This window comes from Takifugu rubripes, chromosome 21, assembly GCF_901000725.2.
Source record: "Takifugu rubripes chromosome 21, fTakRub1.2, whole genome shotgun sequence".
NCBI lineage: Eukaryota > Metazoa > Chordata > Actinopteri > Tetraodontiformes > Tetraodontidae > Takifugu > Takifugu rubripes.
In genome coordinates this window covers 5,847,240-5,867,063 of record NC_042305.1, presented here as the reverse complement: position 1 = coordinate 5,867,063, position 19,824 = coordinate 5,847,240, and the positions used below count along the sequence as shown (strand labels likewise).

The 19,824-nt window shown below is 46.1% G+C and overlaps 1 protein-coding gene and 1 long non-coding RNA gene across 2 annotated transcripts; both read left to right on the top strand.

Annotated features, from left to right (window-relative positions):
* The first annotated feature begins 7,679 nt into the window (after nt 1–7,679).
* On the top strand, nt 7,680–9,985 carry LOC115247590 (uncharacterized). Its single transcript, XM_029829793.1, has 2 exons — nt 7,680–7,996; nt 8,075–9,985. Exon 2 carries the CDS (start codon nt 8,402–8,404, stop codon nt 9,338–9,340), a length of 939 nt encoding a protein of 312 aa, XP_029685653.1. The 5' UTR covers nt 7,680–7,996; nt 8,075–8,401; the 3' UTR covers nt 9,341–9,985.
* Nucleotides 9,986–10,571: 586 nt separating this feature from the next.
* LOC115247576 (uncharacterized) lies at nt 10,572–12,459 on the top strand. The gene is made up of 3 exons (XR_003886621.1): nt 10,572–11,641; nt 12,103–12,238; nt 12,306–12,459. It is a non-coding gene; the product is annotated as an uncharacterized lncRNA (long non-coding RNA).
* The last annotated feature ends 7,365 nt before the right edge of the window (nt 12,460–19,824 follow it).

The window sequence follows — 19,824 nt, the reverse complement described above, 5'->3', positions numbered from 1 at the left end:
AAAAGAAAAATTGGCTTGACACGTTGGAAAAGGTAGACGGAAAAATTCAAAAATGGGAATGGCTCCTCCCCCGCATGTCGTACAGAGGCAGAACTCTTGTCCTCAATAACCTGGTGGCCTCTGTGCTCTGGCACCGGCTCAGTTGCATGGAGCCACCCTTGGGGCTACTAGCACAACTGCAGACAAGAGTTCTGGCCTTCTTTTGGGACGGCATGCATTGGGTCCAGCAGGGGGTGTTGTACTTGCCCAGAGAGGAGGGAGGACAGGGCCTCATCCACCTGGCCAGCAGGACCGCCGCTTTTAGAATACAGTTTGTACAGAGGTTTTTAACAGGGCCGGCGGACCTAATGTGGAGAGATGTGGCTGACGGCTGCACTGTGGCGGACCCGGACCATACTCCTCCAGCACGTAGTGGCCATGGCAGGGCCAGACCTAACGGGCGCGGAGGCAGTGGGTTCCCTGTTAGGCATCCGCTCTACCCAGGCAGCTGAGGGGGTGCTTCGGCGATGGAGGAACAGACTCAGCACGAGAGAGAGGCGTATTCTTGAGGACTACGGCCAGGGGACCGAACTCGACAGCGAGGACCCCTTCCCGGAGATCAGGCTGGTTGCCCACCTCGGGAATCTAGACGGTCCTCTCCTCAGACCAGCAAAGACCTTCTCCCTGGTAGCAGTCGATAAGAAGACCCTATACAACGACTGTGTGAGGGTACTAAACAGGAGAGGACTGTCGAACAGGAGCACCAGCATGTGGGCCGATCGACTGGGAGGGGATGGAGCCCGCCCCTGCTGGAGGGTCCTTTACAAGCCGCCCCTGAAGAAGAGGACCGGGGTCCTCCAGTGGAGGATCCTACATGGGGCTGTCGCCTTGAACGCTCTCCTCTCCAGAATGAACACTGCTGTGTCGGACCAGTGCCAGTTTTGTTCCGGGCGAGAGACTGTGGTCCACGCGTACAGTGAGTGTGAGAGGCTCACTGTACTTTTTAATGTCATGAAGGGTGTTTTTAATGGTTTTAAGGAAACCTTTTCTATTAGAACTTTTATTTTTGGCGCAGGTTACAACTCAAAAGCCGCTCGCAACAAGTGGCAACTCCTGAATTTTATCTGTGGTGAGGCAAAAATGGCAATTTACGTCTCCAGGAAGAACAAAATTTCAAAAACTGGGGATAGTGAGGCCGCCTCTGTATGGCGCTGTAATGTCCGGTGCAGGCTGACGTTGGAGTTTGGGTTTTATAAAATGATGAACGACCTCGGCAAATTCCAGGACATATGGTGTCACAAAAATGTTTTATGCACTGTGACAGAGGATCTTTTGCACTTGTATTAAATTGTATTGTATTGTTGATTTCTTAATATTTATTTATTTATTTATCTATTTTTATTGTGGTTGGTGGTATCATTATTATTATAACTATTGTTATTATGATTACTATTATTATTGTTATGATTATTATTATTATTACTATTATTGTTGTTCTGTGGGTTTTCTAAACAGGGCGTTTTGTGGCCCTGTGTAAATTTGTGAATTAAAGTATTTTGTAAAAATCAAAAATCTCTTCTCTTCTCTACCTGTCCTCTCCCCTTCTCCTCTCTTTCTACCCAGCTGGCCATCAGCAGGAGGGTCCCCCTACATGCACCTGGTCCTGCTCCAGGTTTCTTCCTGTTAAAGGGGAGTTTTTCCTTGCCACTGTTGCTTGTTTGGGGTTAGGCCCTGGAATTCTGTAAAGCACCTAGAAACAATTTTGATTGTAAAAGACGCTATATAAATAAAGATTGATTGATTGATTGATGGGCATTTCACCTCTTTTATCTTTGTATTTACCTTCAGTGACTCCAACAAAAATTTAGACTGTATAACTGAATAAATGACAGGTTTTCTTTCAGAAGAGTGTGAATTATTTAAAAAGCGCATTCCTTCCAAATATTAACATGATTTGATGCCACATAGCAACATAAAAGTGGCATTATTTCACTTCATCCCCTAATTATTTTCAATTTTAATCTGAAGTTAAAACATCTTGTTCTCCAATGTCCCCTCATCATTCAAAAGAAGCAGCTAATTAGTTCTGACACAAGAAGATATTTACTTTTCAGGCAAGCCTTTGTCAGATTAAAACAACCTTTTAATATCTTCAGTTAGACTTTGATATAAAAATGGATGCATAGTGTCAAGCTTAGTTGATATATGATTGTAGTCTCTCCTTAATAAAAGTAAACATCACTCAGAAAAAAGCTTCTGTTGATTAATCAAAGATATCAACTCGAGCCTTCAATTGTCCATCATATGTTTTAAACCCCATGTGTCCCAGGCCACTCAGAGCTGCAGGATTTAAGGTCATGAATGCCGGTTGTGTACTTCCTTTGGACTTGTATTTGAAAACAAGAAAAACATAGCTGGGGCCATCAGACTTTTAAAACCTTTATTGGCTTGTTTGGGCATTCACTATAGAAACAGGCAATTATTAGATGTTTCTGAAATTCATTGGGTCGACCAACTTTTCAGTCCAGCAGCCAATTCATCTCAACATCTGTCCATTAGCTGCATACTTGAGCAAGCCTGGCAGCCTTTCTTGGGATACAAACCTGAAGAGTTCAAAGCCTTATTTACTCTACTGGTGTAAGTCTTCAGCCCAAATTTTGTTAATGCTTGAAGATTTTAGAAGTTGGATGAAAACATTCTGAAAGAATTTTGGTTCAGCCAGAAAACATTGACACTGGACACTAAAGACCAATGAGCTTGGATTAAGACAGCATCAGTCCTGAATAGACAGCTGTTAAACCAGGACATTTAAGTGGTTTTCATGAATATGGCTTGAATGTGGTCATTAGTCAGAGACTATGGACCTCTGGGGTAGGGTAAATAAGCCTAATTTAGAACATCTGGCTTAAAAAACAAAACCTCCAGGTCGGATGGAGCTAGGTCTCTGAGGACCTTGTAGGTCAAAAGAAGGGTTTTAAAATTTATTCTAAATTTAATGGGCAGCCATGGTATCTATCAGATTAATCCCAATCACATGTTCCAGTCTATGTAACACCTGGCGCCGCGCGAGTGGCAGCTTGTAACAACAGCTCCCGCTCACCCTCGAGCTTTTCCTTTACTTTTTTCTTCTTTTCCGCACCTACTACCTTTGTTTTTGGTGCGTTCGGTTTGTTTCATTTACCCTCACCATGTACGTAAGACTCATGGAGTTTGCACTGGTGGTTCTTCTCATTTCTTCACTTTTTGATACCGCGTCCGGAGACCCTTCACGGAGCCGCGGCTCGCTTGTTTACAGCAGGGATCAGCTGTTCGCCCTGCGGCGCTCTGCGCCGCTGCCCAAGGAGCGACCCGATGTGCCCCCCGAGCTGAGGAGGAGGAAACGGGGATGCCGCGCCGGGGTCGAGCGCCGTGCCAGGAGGAGACGCTATCGACCCGTCCTGCCCTCCATCATCATGGGGAACGTCAGATCTCTCCCCAACAAGATGGACGAGCTGGCGGCGCTGACCCGGCATCAGCGGGAGTACCGGGAGAGCAGCCTGCTGCTGTTTACGGAGACCTGGCTAACGCGCTAACTCCGGACACGGCCGCACAACTTGAAGGATTTACTCTCTTACGGGCAGACAGAAGCAGGGAGAGTGGTAAGAGGAAGGGAGGAGGACTGGCAGTGTTTGTGAACGATAGATGGTGTAACCCTGGGCACATCACTATCAAGCAGCAGCACTGCTGTAAGGACTTCGAACTGTTAGCCGTTAGCATGAGGCCTCACTACCTGCCGAGGGAGTTCACACATGCCCTCGCGGTGGTTGTGTACATCCCCCCCTCTGCTAACGCTGATGCAGCCTGTGATGTCCTGCTCTCAGCAGTGAGCAGGCTGCAAACACAGCACCTTGATGCCCTCCTCCTCATCTCTGGAGACTTCAATCATGCCTCTCCATCATCTTCTCTGCCCAAATTCACCCAGTACGTCACATGCCACACCAGGGACAATAAAACACTGGACCTCTTCTATGCCAACACCAAGGAGGCATACCACTCTCTCCCACTCCCTCCCCTGGGCCGTGCCGACCACAACCTTGTACACCTCCAGCCTGTGTACAAACCTCTTGTGCAGAGGCAGCCTGCTGTCACCCGCACAGTGAAGAAATGGTCCGAAGAAGCCGAAGAGGCCCTGAAAGACTGTTTCAACACGACCCTGTGGGATGTATTCAGCGACGCCCATGGGGAGGACATTGACAACCTCACCAGCTGCATCACTGACTACATTAACTTTTGCGTGGAGAACACCGTACCCACCAGGACTGTACGGAGCTTCTCCAACAGCAAGCCCTGGATCATCCCAGACATAAAGGCCCTCCTGAAGGAGAAGAAGAGGGCTTTTGTGTCTGGAGACAAGGAAGAGCTGAAGACTGTGCAGAGGGAACTGAGGAGGAAGATCAGACAGGAGAAGGACAACTACAGGAGGAAGATGGAAAACCAGCTGCAGCAGAACAACATCTGTGGCGTATGGAAGGGACTGAAGACCATCTCGGGCTTCAAGGAGCAGAAGTCCCAACCTGTGGGCGACCGGGGGTGGGCTAACGACCTGAACTTGTTTTTCAATAGATTTGATCAGGTACCCACCCCTCCCCCAGCCCAGTCTCCTCTGCTGCTACCCCCGCCACTGTCTGTGCCTGCAACCCATTGTTCCTCCTGTCCCCCCTCCTCCCCCTCTCTCATGAACTTCAGCTCACACATTCCCGACACTTCACACCCTGGCCCACGCCCATCCCCCCCACCAACACCTCCCTGCTCCAGCCTGTCCCTCACACCACACCAGGTGAGGAAGGCCCTGAAGAAGAACAGGGCCAGGAAAGCGACGGGTCCGGATGGCATCAGCTCCAGGCTCCTGAAGTCCTGCGCAGACCAGCTGTGTGGGATCTTCAGTCACACGTTCAACCTGAGCCTGAGGCTGGGGAGAGTGCCACAGCTGTCGAAGACGTCCTGCATCGTCCCAGTGCCGAAGACACCGCACCCCAAGGAGCTCAACAGCTATAGGCCGGTGGCTCTGACGTCTCATCTGATGAAGACGCTGGAGAGACTCATCCTCGATCACCTGCGCCCACTGGTGAGCTCCTTCATGGACCCGTTGCAGTTCGCCTACCAGCCGAGCATCGGGGTGGACGATGCCGTCATCTACCTCCTCCACACCTCCCTCACTCACTTGGAGAAGGCTGGAAGCACTGTGAGGATCATGTTTTTTGATTTCTCCAGTGCATTCAACACCATCCAGCCCAGGCTGCTGGGGGACAAACTGGAGGTAGCTGGGGTGGATCACCACCTCACAACATGGATTCTGGACTACCTCACACAAAGACCACAGTTTGTGAAGGTGAAGGGCTCCCAGTCAGATCGGCTTCTCTGCAGCACCGGTGTCCCGCAGGGAACAGTTCTGGCTCCTTTCCTGTTCACCCTCTACACCGCGGACTTCTCATACAGCACATCTTCATGTCACCTCCAGAAGTTCTCTGACGACTCTGCTGCTGTCAACAACCTCCAGATCAACGCTGGCAAAACCAAGGAGCTGGTGGTGGATTTCCGCAGGCGTAACAACCCCCCGCCTGCACCAGTGAACATCCTGGGAACGGATGTTGACGTGGTGGAGTCCTACAAGTACCTGGGTGTTCACCTAAACAATAACCTGGACTGGACACACAACACAGACGCCCTGGTCAAGAAGGGCAAGAGCAGACTGTTCCTGCTCAGGAGGCTGAGGTCTTTTGGAGTGCAGGGACCCCTCCTGAGGACTTTCTATGACTCTGTGGTGGGATCAGCCATCTTCTACGGGATAGTCTGCTGGTCCAGTAGCATCACAGACAGGGACAGGAAGAGGATGGACAGACTGGTAAGGAGGGCCAGCTCTGTCCTGGGATATCCCCTGGACTCGGTGGAGGTGGTGGGAAACGGGAGGATGATGGCTAAGCTGTCATCCATGTTGAACAACACGTCCCACCCCCTACAGGACACCCTGACAGCACTGGGCAGCTCCTTCAGTGAGCGGCTGCTCCACCCTCGCTGTGTGAAGGAGAGGTATCGCAGATCTTTCCTGCCAGCTGCTGTCAGACTGCACAATAAACATAACAACCGCTAACACAATCTGAATATTATATATTCTGATATGTAATTGTATTCACCCTCTGTACTATGTACAGGTACACAGAGGCCGAGTATCCATTTATCTGGATTATTGTAAATATGCACCCTCTTTGTATATTCCATTTGTATATTCCATTTGATTTCTATTTGATTCTATCTTATTTTTCTCTGAGTGCTCTTGTTGCTGTTGTTGCACTGTAAATTTCCCCGTGTGGGACAATAAAGGATCTGAATCTGAATGTAACAGGATGCTGTGATAAACTGTATCAAAAGCAGCACTGAGATCCAGCAGAACCAGCATAGAGACCAGTCCATGATCTGAAGCTATGAGAAGATCATTAGCAACTTTAAGAAGTGCCGTTTCTGTGCTGTGATGAGCTCTAAAGCCTGACTGAAACATCTCAAACAGGCTGTTTCTCTGCAGGTGCTCCAGTAACTGAGTCACCACCACCTTCTCAAGAAATTTAGAGATAAAAGGAAGGTTGGATGTTGGCCTATAATTTGCTAATACATCAGGATCCAGTGATGGTTTTTTTAATCAGAGCCTGTGAATTGATGAAAGGGAAAAAGGTAACCATTTATACATATAGCACTCTACATTATTCATATTTGCAAATCAGTAGAAAAATAGAGGCATGGTAACAAGTACAGGAAAGAAAATTACACATGGAGACTTGCTTAACAGGCTCCTGTCTGCAATTCTGTTACCAACAGCTGTCGCAGTATGTAAGTGTGCTGCACACAAAAAAGGGGACGATAGCACAACAACTTTGTGGATGAAACCGCAAAGGAAGCTGCAGACAGACAAATATTTCTATTAATAGCGGAATTCCAAACTGAATCGTAACAATTTCTGAGGGACATGCAAACACACAGCAGCAAGACAGAAAAACAGCAATGGAAAAAACACAGTGCTAAGATAGTGAATGGAGCAGGCGACAAAGTTGGTGATGACCTCCCTGTACTTCAGTTCGTTCCCCTCAGACACATGTCCCACGATGGCTGTATCATCAGAGAACTGCAGCTGTCCGAGTTGTGGCTGAAGTCCGATGTGTAGAGAGTGAAGAGGAAGGCAGAGAGAACTGTACCCTGCGTTGCCCCCGTGCTGCAGACAACCACGTCGGACTCAAAGTCACGGAGCCTCACGTACTGTAGTCTGTTGTTGAGGTAGTCGGTGGTCCAGGCAGCTAGGTGACAGTCGACTCCGGCTCCCTCCATCATCCCTCTCAGCAATGATGGCTGGATTGTGTTGAAGGCACTGGAGAAGTCAAAGAACATGACTCTCACAGTGCTCCCGGTGCCCTCTAGGTGTGAGAGTGACCGGTGCAGCAGGTAGATGACAGCATCATCCACACCAATGCCCGGTCGATATGCAAACTTTAGATAGTCCATCTTGCTGTCCACCAGCTGTCGGTGGTGGGTGAGAATGATCCTCTTCATGGTCTTCATCAGGTGAGAGGCTAAAGCCACTGGCCTGAAGTAGTTGGGCTCCCTGGTGTGCGCAGTCTTAGGAACCGGAACCACACATGATGTTTTCCACAGTAGTGGAACTCTCTCCAGACTGAGGCTCAGGTTGAAGATGTGCAGGAGTACTCCACAGAGCTGATCTGCACAGTCCTTGAGTAGTCTGGAGTTGATGCCATCAGGGCCAGTAGCTTGATGTTCAAAAAGGTGTTCAAAGAATGAATAATCTGCCAGCTATGCCTTTGCCTCCCCAGGAAGAAGATAACAGCGTTGATGTGGGAGATTACGTATGTGTGGGTGAAGCGCATTCGAAGAGCCAAGTGGAGTGACCCACGCTGGGAAGGTCCGTTCCAGATCCTGCTGAAGACACCTACAGCGGTGCGGATAGCGGAACGGCCGTCGTGGGTACATCTTTCCCACTGTAAGAAACAATTGACACTTCCAGGTGAAAACACGGAGCAGTGACGGTTTGTCTGTAAACGGCTGATGGCCTGTATAGGTCCAGCAACGGCTGAACCCTGTCAGAACCTGAGAAGAGGAGAAAAGAAATGAAGTTCTTCCCGGTTGTCGTGAGTGCTGTGGCGGCGGGACTTGTGAGTTTCGGCCTTTGGAACTTCCAACAGGAGGGAGGTAATCAGGGACAGAATATTACTTTAGAGTGAACAGCCAACATGCACGTACAAAACGTACTATACTCAACTACTTAGAACTTTCATGGTTACATCTAAGTAGAGAATCACCACATACTTACAGTTTAAACATTTGGTGGTGCTATGCTAACTTCATAGCGCGCACCCAAAACCATTCAAATTGCTATGTTTGCTCAATGCTACCGGTCTCTGTACACACCCCATGGGTAACCGCCAAACCAATGAAGGACTCGGAAGGGCGTTGTTTTGTTCACATAGGAGTGGGCAAAAGGGGAGTGCATGTGATTCGATTAATCAATGGAACACTGTACATGCGTAAAAATTGCACTAAAGAACCCCTGAGAGAAATGGCGGGAAAGATTGAAAAATACAAAATCCCCGTGCAGGTTATGGGTAATCACACATACTGTTATGCGCAAGAAGGTCAGACACAACTAGGATCTCTACATGCTGACACTTGCAGGATCATCTATACACCCTGTGAGGAAGTGAGAGATTGGCAAACTTTGAAACAAAATATGACGCAGACTTACCTACCATCCTGCCTAAATCGAACCAACAACAATTCTTATGCCTGTAATGACAAAATATTATTCTATAAGTTTAATAAGACTACACAATTGTGCCCAAGTGGCTATAATTGCACTTGCACTTATTCACAAGGTGCACCAGGACAGAATGGCACGTATTTGATCAACAACGGTTGGTGGCTTTGTGGACACAACGCGTATGCTCACCTTCCAGCAAACTGGTCAGGACTGTGCGCTCCAGTCCACCTCAATGATCACACAATCATAATTTATGCTGCTAATGCTAGAACCGCACCACAGTTGCATTCCAGGAGAGATTTGAATATAGATTTCAAACCACATGACTCAGTGTGGGGCACAGATATACTGCAAGAGTTTAAACACTGGACAGAGGGAGAAAAGGTTGCTCTCAGTCTGTTTGCTTGGGTAGGTGTGGCAAAGAACATTTTAAGATTAGAAACGGTTGATTATAGACTGAAAGTGTTTACTAATTTGACAAAGGTTGCTCTTACAGGAGTTAAAGAAGAACTGACTGTGCTGAGACTATGCAGAATAGGATGCCTTATATCTATTGACAACACCTAGAGGAGGGGTTTGCGCAATGGTAGGAGATTATTGTTGCACATTTGTCCCAGAAAATGATGCAGATGGCCACTTGATAGATAGCAAACTGAAGAATTTGACTAAATTACAGAAGGCAATGATTGACGACGGCAGTCCCCCATTAGACTGGTTTACAAGCATGATTTTAAGATGGAGGGAACTGTTGTTCAAGATAGGGGCAGTAATAGGGGCAGTAATAGGGATACACCATGTTCCAACAAGGCTGCCGCGGAGTCATGTTTTGGGTCGGAATCATGGGGAGAGAGCTTGCTGGCCCCTTTAGGGTCCCTGAAGGTGTGAAAATGACCTCTGCAAAGGATGTGGAGTTTCTGACTCGTAGGATGTTCATCAATGACAATGCACCATCTCACACTGCAAGGAATAGTTCTGCATCATTGGCTGCTATGGGCATAAAATATGAAAAACTCATGGTGTGGCCCCCATCTTCCTCTGACATCAACCCTATTGAGAACCTTTGGAGCATCCTCAAGCAAAAGATGTGTGAGGGCAGGAGGCAGTTCACATCCAAAGAGAAGCTCTGAGAAGCAATTCTAGCACCTTGCAAAGAATTTCAAGCAGAAACTCCCCATTTCCCCAGTTTCCTCCTGTCCCTCTGTCCCAGTAATTTTCCACTCTCCCTGCCTCTGCTCCACTCTACCTGCCAGCCACTCCCACCCCGTCAGCTCAACTCCACTCACCTGCAATCACAGCTGCAGCTTATTCCCAATCAGCCCTGCTTATAAGCCTCCCCCGCACTCTCAGTCTTTGCCAGATTGTTCTTCTGCCTTGATGCAAGACTTTCCAGCGTGGTTTCCCTGCTGGATTACCCGTTACCGACCCTGCCTGTCTTTGTTCTGCCTGCCTCGCCTGTTCCCCGGACAACCTACCTGCTTTTTGCCCCTGACTACGACTTCTGCCTCAGCGTTTCTGGTTCCTATCTGCTCACCTGGTTTTGACTTCTCCGCCTGGCCCCGACTTCGCTGCTTGTCCCCAGTCTGCTCCGCTACATCGTCAGCCTCATCTCCTGTAAACCCCTTTCTGTCACTACTGCCCGCTGTCAGCAGAACTGCATGGTTCCGAGGATTTACGACCTTCCCCCTTGGTTCCGCATTCCGGCTCTGCTCGACCCACTCCCCGAGCCTGCAACCCATAGACTTTGTGCGGGCCCTGAGCCTGAAGAACGGACTATTCCTGTGTTTCCTTGTCTGCCTGAGTTCCTGTTTGCCCGTGTGTTACTAAAAGTCATTACCACGGTCCAGGTTTCCAGAGTGCTGCTTTTGGGTCCTAATCACACCCGTCACAAATATATCCACACCATCATTAATGCAGGCTTAATCAAAACACCGCCTCGGTTGCAGTATATAGCCATTGTCACAGCCTAGCTTAGAGGAGAAATTGAGAAATAAGATAAATTTTGGAACCCACACATGATGTGTATATTAAATGTATAGTGATGGGCAAAGAACAAAGATAGTGAGTTAATTATGTAATCAATTTGTCACTAATGTGTGTAGTGTATGGATGGGTGTTAGTATAGGCACGCAAAATGTATGCTAACCAAACCCCAAATCAGCCCAATCAGGTAATCAGGACATGAGAGTGAATGGCAGCTTACTCCGGGTGGAAACAATCATGGGTAACAGTCACTCCCTGGACCTGTTTCCTGTTTAGGTCCGGTTCCTAGGATTCGGAGGGCTAGGAGCTGTCACAGCATTGATAACCAGAAATGGAGATCAAGAGCAGTCTATATAAAAACATATCTATCATTTAACTTTAGTTACTTTTTGAAGGAGTTATTATGGCAGTTAATTACTTACATAATCAAGAAATTATGAATATATTGTAGGTATTTGTATTGATACATTTGGTGAGAAAGTAAAACTGTGCTCATAAATTTACATACCCTGGCAGAATTTGTGATTTGTGATTTTTCTTTTTGGCCATTTGTCAGAGACTATGAATAATAACACAAAACCTTTTTTCTCCACACAAAGTAGTGGAGGAAGCCATTTATTGTCAAATACCTGTGGTCACTCCTTTTAAATCATAACAACAGAAACTACCCAAATGACGCTGATCAAAAGTTTACCTACTGTGGGTATTTTGGACTGATAACATGCACACATCTTAACCTGTGATCTGTTTTCTTGCATTCAATGTGTGTGTGTTTTGTGTGTTGCTGTGAGTTCCTGACAGATCCTCTTTCATCCGGTGCAGCACTGATGTTTCTGGATTCTGAATCAGGGGGGAGCAAAACATCTGTCAAAAGATCTGCAAAAAAGGGTAATTGAACTGTATAAAACAGTAAAGGGATACTAGAAAGTTCTGCAGAAATTGTGAGGGTGTACCTCGCGCTCTGGCCCGTCCCTGCCTCTTGCCCTCCCACCATGCCTGTACATGTCTGCTAAGTGCATGTTGTGCAGCCTCAGTGTCCACACAATGCCAGTGAGCAGCCCCTTGTCCCTTCCGCCAGGACTAATTAAGAGAAAAGTCACCAATTCCCATAATTGAGCCAGGTTCTGGGAAAGTTTGGTATCTCTATGCCACAGCATCTAGGACAGAGGTGGGCAATCCAAAATGTTGAGCCATATTGGACCAAAAAAACCAAATCTGTCTGGAGCCGCAAAAAATTAAAAGCCTTATATAAGCTTATTATGAAGACAACACATGTAAGTGTCTATATTAGCTACATTAGTGTTGTGTTCCAAGGTTCTGGGTCGGTTGTTGCTTGTTTCTTCCTGCAGGGGGCGTGAAGGAACAGATCATCATCCACAGATGGCACTGCAGGTGGACGAACCTGCCGACAATCTTCCATCAACCGTTTCCATTTAGGGACAGGGTGCCCGTCTGCCAGCGTTGGATTGTTTCGTTCTCGTCACGGTACCCTGACTTCTGTTGCTTAATAAGTTTAAAAGAGATTCCCAGACTAACTTTGTCTGTGACTCAGTTGAGGTCTCCACGCCTGCCTCCGGACGCGAACCGCGTGCCGAACCATTCGCCCGCACTAGATCTGCGCTGGAGCTCTCGGTGCGTCCTGGAGGACCGAGCAAGAGATTTGCTGGACAACCCAAGAGCCTTGTTCACTTTGTATATTCAAATAAAGACACTTTTCAGACACTATTCCCCACTGCATGTTGCCTGCTTTCGGATCCTGGGACAACCATCCCTAACAATTAGCCTATTTTCAAAATGATAAGTAGGTTACGAATACATATTGACCATTTATGATTAAATGTAATTTTCCCCCGCAGCGCATCCTGGATGACGCACCATGTGACTACTCTGCTGTACGATGGTGCTTAAAGTTTAACTTCCATTATAATGAGAAATTAAATATTTAAACACATTTTTACATCACTGGAAAACTTTAAGAATGTCATGTTTTTCCTACTACAGAAATTATATTAAAACAAAAAATCTATTCATACTATCTTTTTTCCATTTTAATTTTTTTGAAAAAGCTCCAGGGAGCCACTAGGGTGGTGCTAAAGAGCCACGGCTTCCGACCCCTGGTCTAGGAGGAGATACTTGCCAAACTTTTTGATGGGGAAAAAAAAGGAGGATAACAAAGGGTGTTCCTTAGGGAGGCACAATCAATTACTTATTATTCTAAAAAAGCCACTTCCTGTTAGGTGACAGATTGGATAAAGTGGAGGTTTTTTGGGGATTATTTGAGCACCGTTGCAGTTACAGTCTTGATTTCCCAAATCTGCCATGCAGCCGTGCACATTTCGGTGTTTGGTTCATGACTGTGTGACCTACGGTTCCTAAATGAGTTCACTTTTTGTGCCTGAGCTCGTAGGATAGAGGGAGGCCGTCGTCGAGGATGAATCGGGTGCGCCGAGAAGGCAAACCAATAAAAAGATATCCAAGGAATTGAGAGTGCCAATCAAGTTTTCAAAGTCTAATTAAAATGTGATGGAGGACTTTTTCCATCAGGTAGCACAAGAAAACTGTTTCAAGATGCACAATAAGGAGGCACTTATGAGGGCTACGTGGTCAAGTTGCCAGAAGAAAGCCATTTCTATGCAAATCTATGACCAAAAAATATATTTAAAGGGGGCAATGCCCTATATGTATTATGAACTGGGGTATGTGAAATTTGGTCAGGTCATTTGGAATGAGTAAACACTTCACCAAACCACTAACCATGAGTTAAATAAAAGATCAACAAAGGGTCCTAAGGCTCACACCTCATGTTATGTCAGCTGTTGGGTTGTCAAGTCCACGTATCTCCAATCTGCCCACGTGCGTGCCAACATAAACCTTGTAGTGGAATGACTACAAACTTATCCATAGGAGTACCATGGTGGAGTCTGACCAGAGCTTGGCCTACTAAGTGCCACTGACCCTTGTGCTGAGCTCCACACGTGGAAGGCTCCAACATTTCTTCGGTGCCACCCTGAATTTACTATGGTGAGAGAAAAAAAACATTCTGACAATTTTAGATAATCCCAACTGGACCAGCCAAAAAAAATTATGATCAATGTGTTGCAAGCACTATATGCTCAATATCCAAAAATGAGCAAACCCAGTACAACTCACACAACCACAGAACAATGTCCTGGGACCACTTGCACCCAGAAGCGAGAATCATAAGCCCAGCCAACCTCTCGCACACAAAGTGAAACTCATTATCCAGGACAACTGTTCACACCTGTTGGATCGCAATACCTCTCGTATGTAGCTGCTAATCCGCGTGTTCTTTGAATTAAGACTTAAAGAAGAAAAATGCCAATTTCAAAATGTATTTAACAATAGAACCAATTCGAGATACAAATATTACAGAGCTCCGGGCCAGTTCATAACCCTACAATAACAGAGTCCATTGCCAGGGCATGAAGTCTGACAACCTAACTATCCCCAGTCTTTTATAGAAACACTCATGCAAATTCTCAATATTCATACAATCCAATCCAGTTCCTCTGCTGGGATGACCTCGTCCTCTTCTTCCAGCCTCCTTTGGTGTTGATACAGTCCTTCTTCTCCATTATCTTCCCAGGTGGCCAGATCAAAGTTCCCATTCTTCATGCAAATAAGATCATCAACCCCACCCTGATGTCCTGTTTATAATGGGTGTTTAACACCCCCTGCCTGACTGGCTCCTGAGATTACAATGGAACAACAAACAACAATCCTGTGAAAGGAATGTCTGTAAACTTTGTTACATTTGCTAATGGGTCTACCATGCCTAACTTCTAAGAGAAGACAGGAACATATGGTAAAACACATACAACAAGATAAAGACAATTCTCATCACACCCAAAGCGCAAATCATGATTCAATCAATCAATCAATCAGACTTTATTTATATTGCACTTTACAGTATCCCAGGGCCTGATACCCAACAAGCAACAGTGGCGAGGAAAAACTCCCCTTTAACAGGAAGACACGTTGAGCAGGATCAGGCTCATATATGGGGACCCTCCCGCTGATGGCCAGCTGGGTAGAGAGAGAGAGGAGAAGGGGGAGGACAGGTAGAGTAGAGAATAGATAGAACATAGAAATACATTATATTAATTAAAATAAGATGCTGGTAGAGTCGGGTTGAGTGGGTCAGCGGAGTCCACCCCACAACGCACACAAAAATAGAACTTTAATCATTGTGCCGTCTCCTTTAGATGTTCCCGGATCTGTCCAAGCATTCTCTGTGGATTATCTGCTGGGATACACTGATTCCAGTGATATTAGGTGTCACATTTTCCTTTCAGGCAGACAGCATGTGAGGTCCGCTCTGCAACTTCAAAGGGACCAGTCCACCTGGACTCCAACCACTTTCGTCTGATGACTCTCAGGAGGACCCACTCAGCTGTGTGTGGAATTCCTGGATCCTCACTGGATGTAGTTGCAGAGGATGCCTGTTGGGAGAAAACTGAGAGAGTTGCTTTTATTTGATCAAAATAAGGTTTATATTTCAGAAAAGGTGCCGGGCTGGCCAATGGGTTTTCTGCTCCTGGTCCTGGAAAGGATACACTCCGCTTGAGCTCAAAGGGGGTGAATCCTGTTCGGGAGCTAAAAGAGTTTCTTACTGACATCAAGGCTATTCAATCAATCAATCAATCAATCAATCAATCTTTATTTATATAGCGTCTTATACAATCAAAATTGTTTCAAGGCGCTTTCCAGAATCCCAGGGCCTGACCCCAGACAAGCAACAGTGGCAAGGAAAAACTCCCCTTTAACAGGAAGAAACCTTGAGCAGGACCAGGCTCATGTAGGGGGACCCTCCTGCTGATGGCCGGCTGGGTAAAGAGAGAGGAGAAGGGGGAGGACAGGTAGAGGATAGGATAGGTAGGAGAGGAGAGGAGAGGGGTAGAGGAGAGGAGAAGTAGAGTGAAGGGGAGGTAGAGGAGAAGGAGGAGGAGGGGAAAGAGGAGAGGAAAGGAGAGGAGAGGGAGAGGAAAAGGAGGAGGGGGAGAGGAGAGGGAGAGGAGAGGCACAGAGCACAGAAATACACATACAAAATATGATGTACAATCACTTCAGCGGGGCCGGAGGTCATTATGCAGCTCCAAGGGCGGCGATACCTGTAAATAAATAGAGGGGGGGGCGGGGGGGAAGCAGAAAAACTACACAAGAATCAGCATAACTAGTCTGCTTGATGAGGAGAGGAAAGGAAAGGAGAGGAGAGGAGAGGAAACCATGACCCAGTGGAGTGACAGAGGCCTGTCAGGTGATCATGTTTCCGGACCCCGGCAGCCTTGGCCTATAACAGCATAACTAAGATGTGACCTAACAATTAGACGACCCCCTAAGTATGATAATTTGTCTGTCCATGATAGTAACTGGAACTACTGAATTAGTAACAATAAGCTTTTTCAAAGAGGTAGGTTTTGAGTCTGATCTTAAAAGTAGCGATGGAGTCAGCCTCCCGTACCTGGACAGGGAGCTGGTTCCATAGCAGGGGGGCCTGGTAGCTAAATGCTCGGTCCCCCATTCTACTCCTAGAAACTCTGGGAACCACAAGTAGACCAGCATTCTGAGAGCGGAGCGGTCTATTGGGTTGATAAGGTATCACTAGCTCCTCCAGGTAGGATGGAGCTAGGCCTCTGAGGACCTTGTAGGTCAAAAGAAGGGTTTTAAAAATTATTCTAAATTTAACGGGCAGCCAATGAAGCGACGCCAGGACAGGAGTTATGTGATCTCTTTTGTCAATACCTGTCAGAACTCTGGTTGCAGCATTTTGGATCAACTGGAGGCTTCTTAAAGAGTTGTTTGGACACCCTGATAATAAAGAGTTACAGTAGTCCAGCCTGGAAGTAACAAATGCATGGACTAACTTTTCAGCATCATGCCGCGTCAGCAGCTTCCTGATCTTTGTGATGTTCCTCAAGTGAAAAAAGGCACTTCTAGAGACTAATTAAATGTGTGAGTTGAAGGAGAGATTTTGATCAAAAGTTACTCCTAGATTCCTCACAGAGAGACTAGATGTTAATGAGATACCATCTAGAGTGATCATGTGATCTAATCTATCCCAGAGAGGTTCAGGACCAAACACCATGACCTCAGTTTTTCCTGGGTTAAGGAGGAGGAAATTTGAAGACATCCAGGACTTTATGTCTTTAAGACAGGTCTGGAGCTTCACTAACTTCTCTGTCTCCTCGGGTTTCATGGATAAATAGAGCTGAGTGTCATCAGCATAACAATGAAAATGTATCCCATGCTGCCGAATAATGTTCCCTAAGGGAAGCATGTACAATGTGAAGAGGATTGGTCCGAGTACAGAACCTTGAGGAACTCCATGGCTAACCCTACTGTATGAGGAGGGAACACCATGGACATAGGCAAACTGGTATCTATCAGATAAGTATGATCTAAACCAGTCTAGTGCTGTCCCTTTAATCCCAATCACATGTTCCAGTCTATGTAACAGAATGCTGTGATCAACTGTATCAAAAACAGCACTGAGGTCCAGCAGAACCAGCATAGAGACCAGTCCATGATCTGAAGCTATGAGAAGATCATTAGTGACTTTAAGTGCTGTTTCTGTGCTGTGATGAGCTCTAAAGCCTGACTGAAACATCTCAAACAGGCTGTTCCTCTGCAGGTGCTCCAGTAACTGAGTCACCACCACCTTCTCTAGAACTTTTGAGATAAAAGGAAGGTTGGATATTGGCCTATAATTTGCTAAGACATCAGGATCCAGTGATGTATTTTAAGCAACGGCTTAATCACTGCCACCTTGTAGGACCGGGGTACATAACCTGACACTAAAGAACCATTGATCTGGTCCAGGATAGAACTGCCTATCAGTGGTAGAACATCCTTCAACAGGTGTGTTGGGATGGGATCTAAAAGACACGTGGTGGTCTTGGATTTCTGAATTAGTGATGACGCCTCAGAAAATATATAGGGCTGAAGGAGTTTAAGGGCTCGTTGGAGAACCTGTATGTTCCCACAGTCGGCACATCTGGTGATGGTCCAGTTGTTGGGATAGCCTGGTTAGCTTTCTCTCTGATAGCTAGAACTTTCAGTGAAGAAGCTCATGAAGTCTTCACCACGAAGGGAAGAAGGGATACGTGGATCTAAAACACTGTGACTCTTAGTTAATTTGGCCACAGTGCTGAAAAGAAACCTGGGGTTGCTCTTATTTTCCTCAATCAAAGAAGAAAAATAAGCTGTTCTAGCCTTGCGAAGGGCCTTTTTGTAACCTAATAGACAGTCTTTCCAGGCTACATGATAGCTGTCTATTTTACAAGAATGCCACTTCCTTTCCAGTCTTCACACTTTCTGCTTGAGGGTCCTGATATGTGAATTATACCAGGGGGCACACCTCCTCTGATTTACTATTTTCTTTTTCAGGGGGGCAACAGAATCAAGTGTGATTCTCAGTGAGGTTGCTGCACCTTCAGCAATAGAGTCAACCTCAGCAGGGCTAAGATTATAGTGATTTATCCTATAATATTATTAAAGTGTGTGCATATTGAACATTCTCTGATATAATTTTCTACAATGGGCCTCTTCCAGAACGGCATCTACTAGACCGGGAGGGAGGACAGGTCTTCCGTCTGGGCCTTTTCCTTCAACTTATAATTTTCTACAATGGGCCTCTTCCAGAACGGCATCTACCAGACCGGGAGGGAGGACAGGTCTTCCGTCTGGGCCTTTTCCTTCAACTTTCACAGCCCCCCTTTCCTTCCAAACTCTTTTTTCATGTGGAGAAGCTTCTTGATCACAACTAAGTCTTTCCCTATCGTATCTTGGAAGGATTTCAAGAACTGTCTTCTCTGCCAACAACAAATTGTAAATTGGTTTATATCCTGCAGTCTTCTTTGCTGAGCTGCAGCCACATTACCTTTTCCCTCTAAAGAGTTCTCCTTGCTGTGACCTTTGCATTTTACGAGTGCAACCTCTGCTGGTTCCATTAGTGCCTGTGCCAATTGCCTCATCTCTGCCTCATGTTTTATAGGAGAGCCTGATGCTGTGTAAAAACCTGCCCTCAACCATTGACAAAGTTCTAACTGGATAGCTCCCACTACATATGCTGAATCTGTATAAATGGTCACTTCCTTCCCCTTTTATATTTCTAATGCTCTAACAACTGCCTTCAATTCTGCAAGTTGTGCTGACTATTTACCTGTAATCTTTCCTGTTTCCACTTCCTCAAAACATTCTCCTGACTTTCTAACTATTGCATAGTGAAGAGAATTATTTTATCTTGTTAGCATCTTTTATCTTATTAGCATGTGTTATACTATATGTTTTGTTTTATGTTAAAGTTAGTTTAGAAGTTAGGAATACTATATACTCTTTAGTAGGAATACACATAAGCAAGTCAGTTGACCCTTCCTTGACCTGAATACTGTTCAGACAGTTGGAGCCAGGCAGACAGGAAATGGTAGACCCCCATCGTAAAACATGACAACGTAGTTTACTGGTGTTGATAAGTTCCTTGGCAGGAATATGACCTCGGACCTGGCTATCTGGAGAAGATAATGGAGAAGAAGGACCACACCAACACCAAAGGAGGCTGGAAGAAGAAGATGGGGTCATCCAAGAAGAAGGACTGGATTGGACTGAATTAGCATCAATAATTTACATATATCTTTCTATAAAAGACTGGGTCAAGGGATAGTTAGGTCGTCAGACTTCATGCCCTGACAATTGACTTGTTGTTGCTAGGGTTATGAACTGGCCCAGAGCTCTGTAATATTTGTATCTTGAATTGATTCTGTTTGCTAAATACATCTGTTTGCTAAATACATCTGTTTGCTAAATACATTTTGAAATTGACATTTGTTTACTTGAAGTCTTCATTTAAAGAACACGCGGATTGGCAGTGACACACGAGAGGTACTGCGATCCAACAATAGACAGCTTTCAGCCCCTCTGGAGGTGTCTGAAACAACAGCCATCTGTGAATAGTATTTCATCTGGATCCTTTAACGGCTCTGCCTTGAGATTTACTCTGATTTTTTCATCTTTCTTCACTTTCTCCTCACATCTGTGTGGTTCACCCTCTCGGT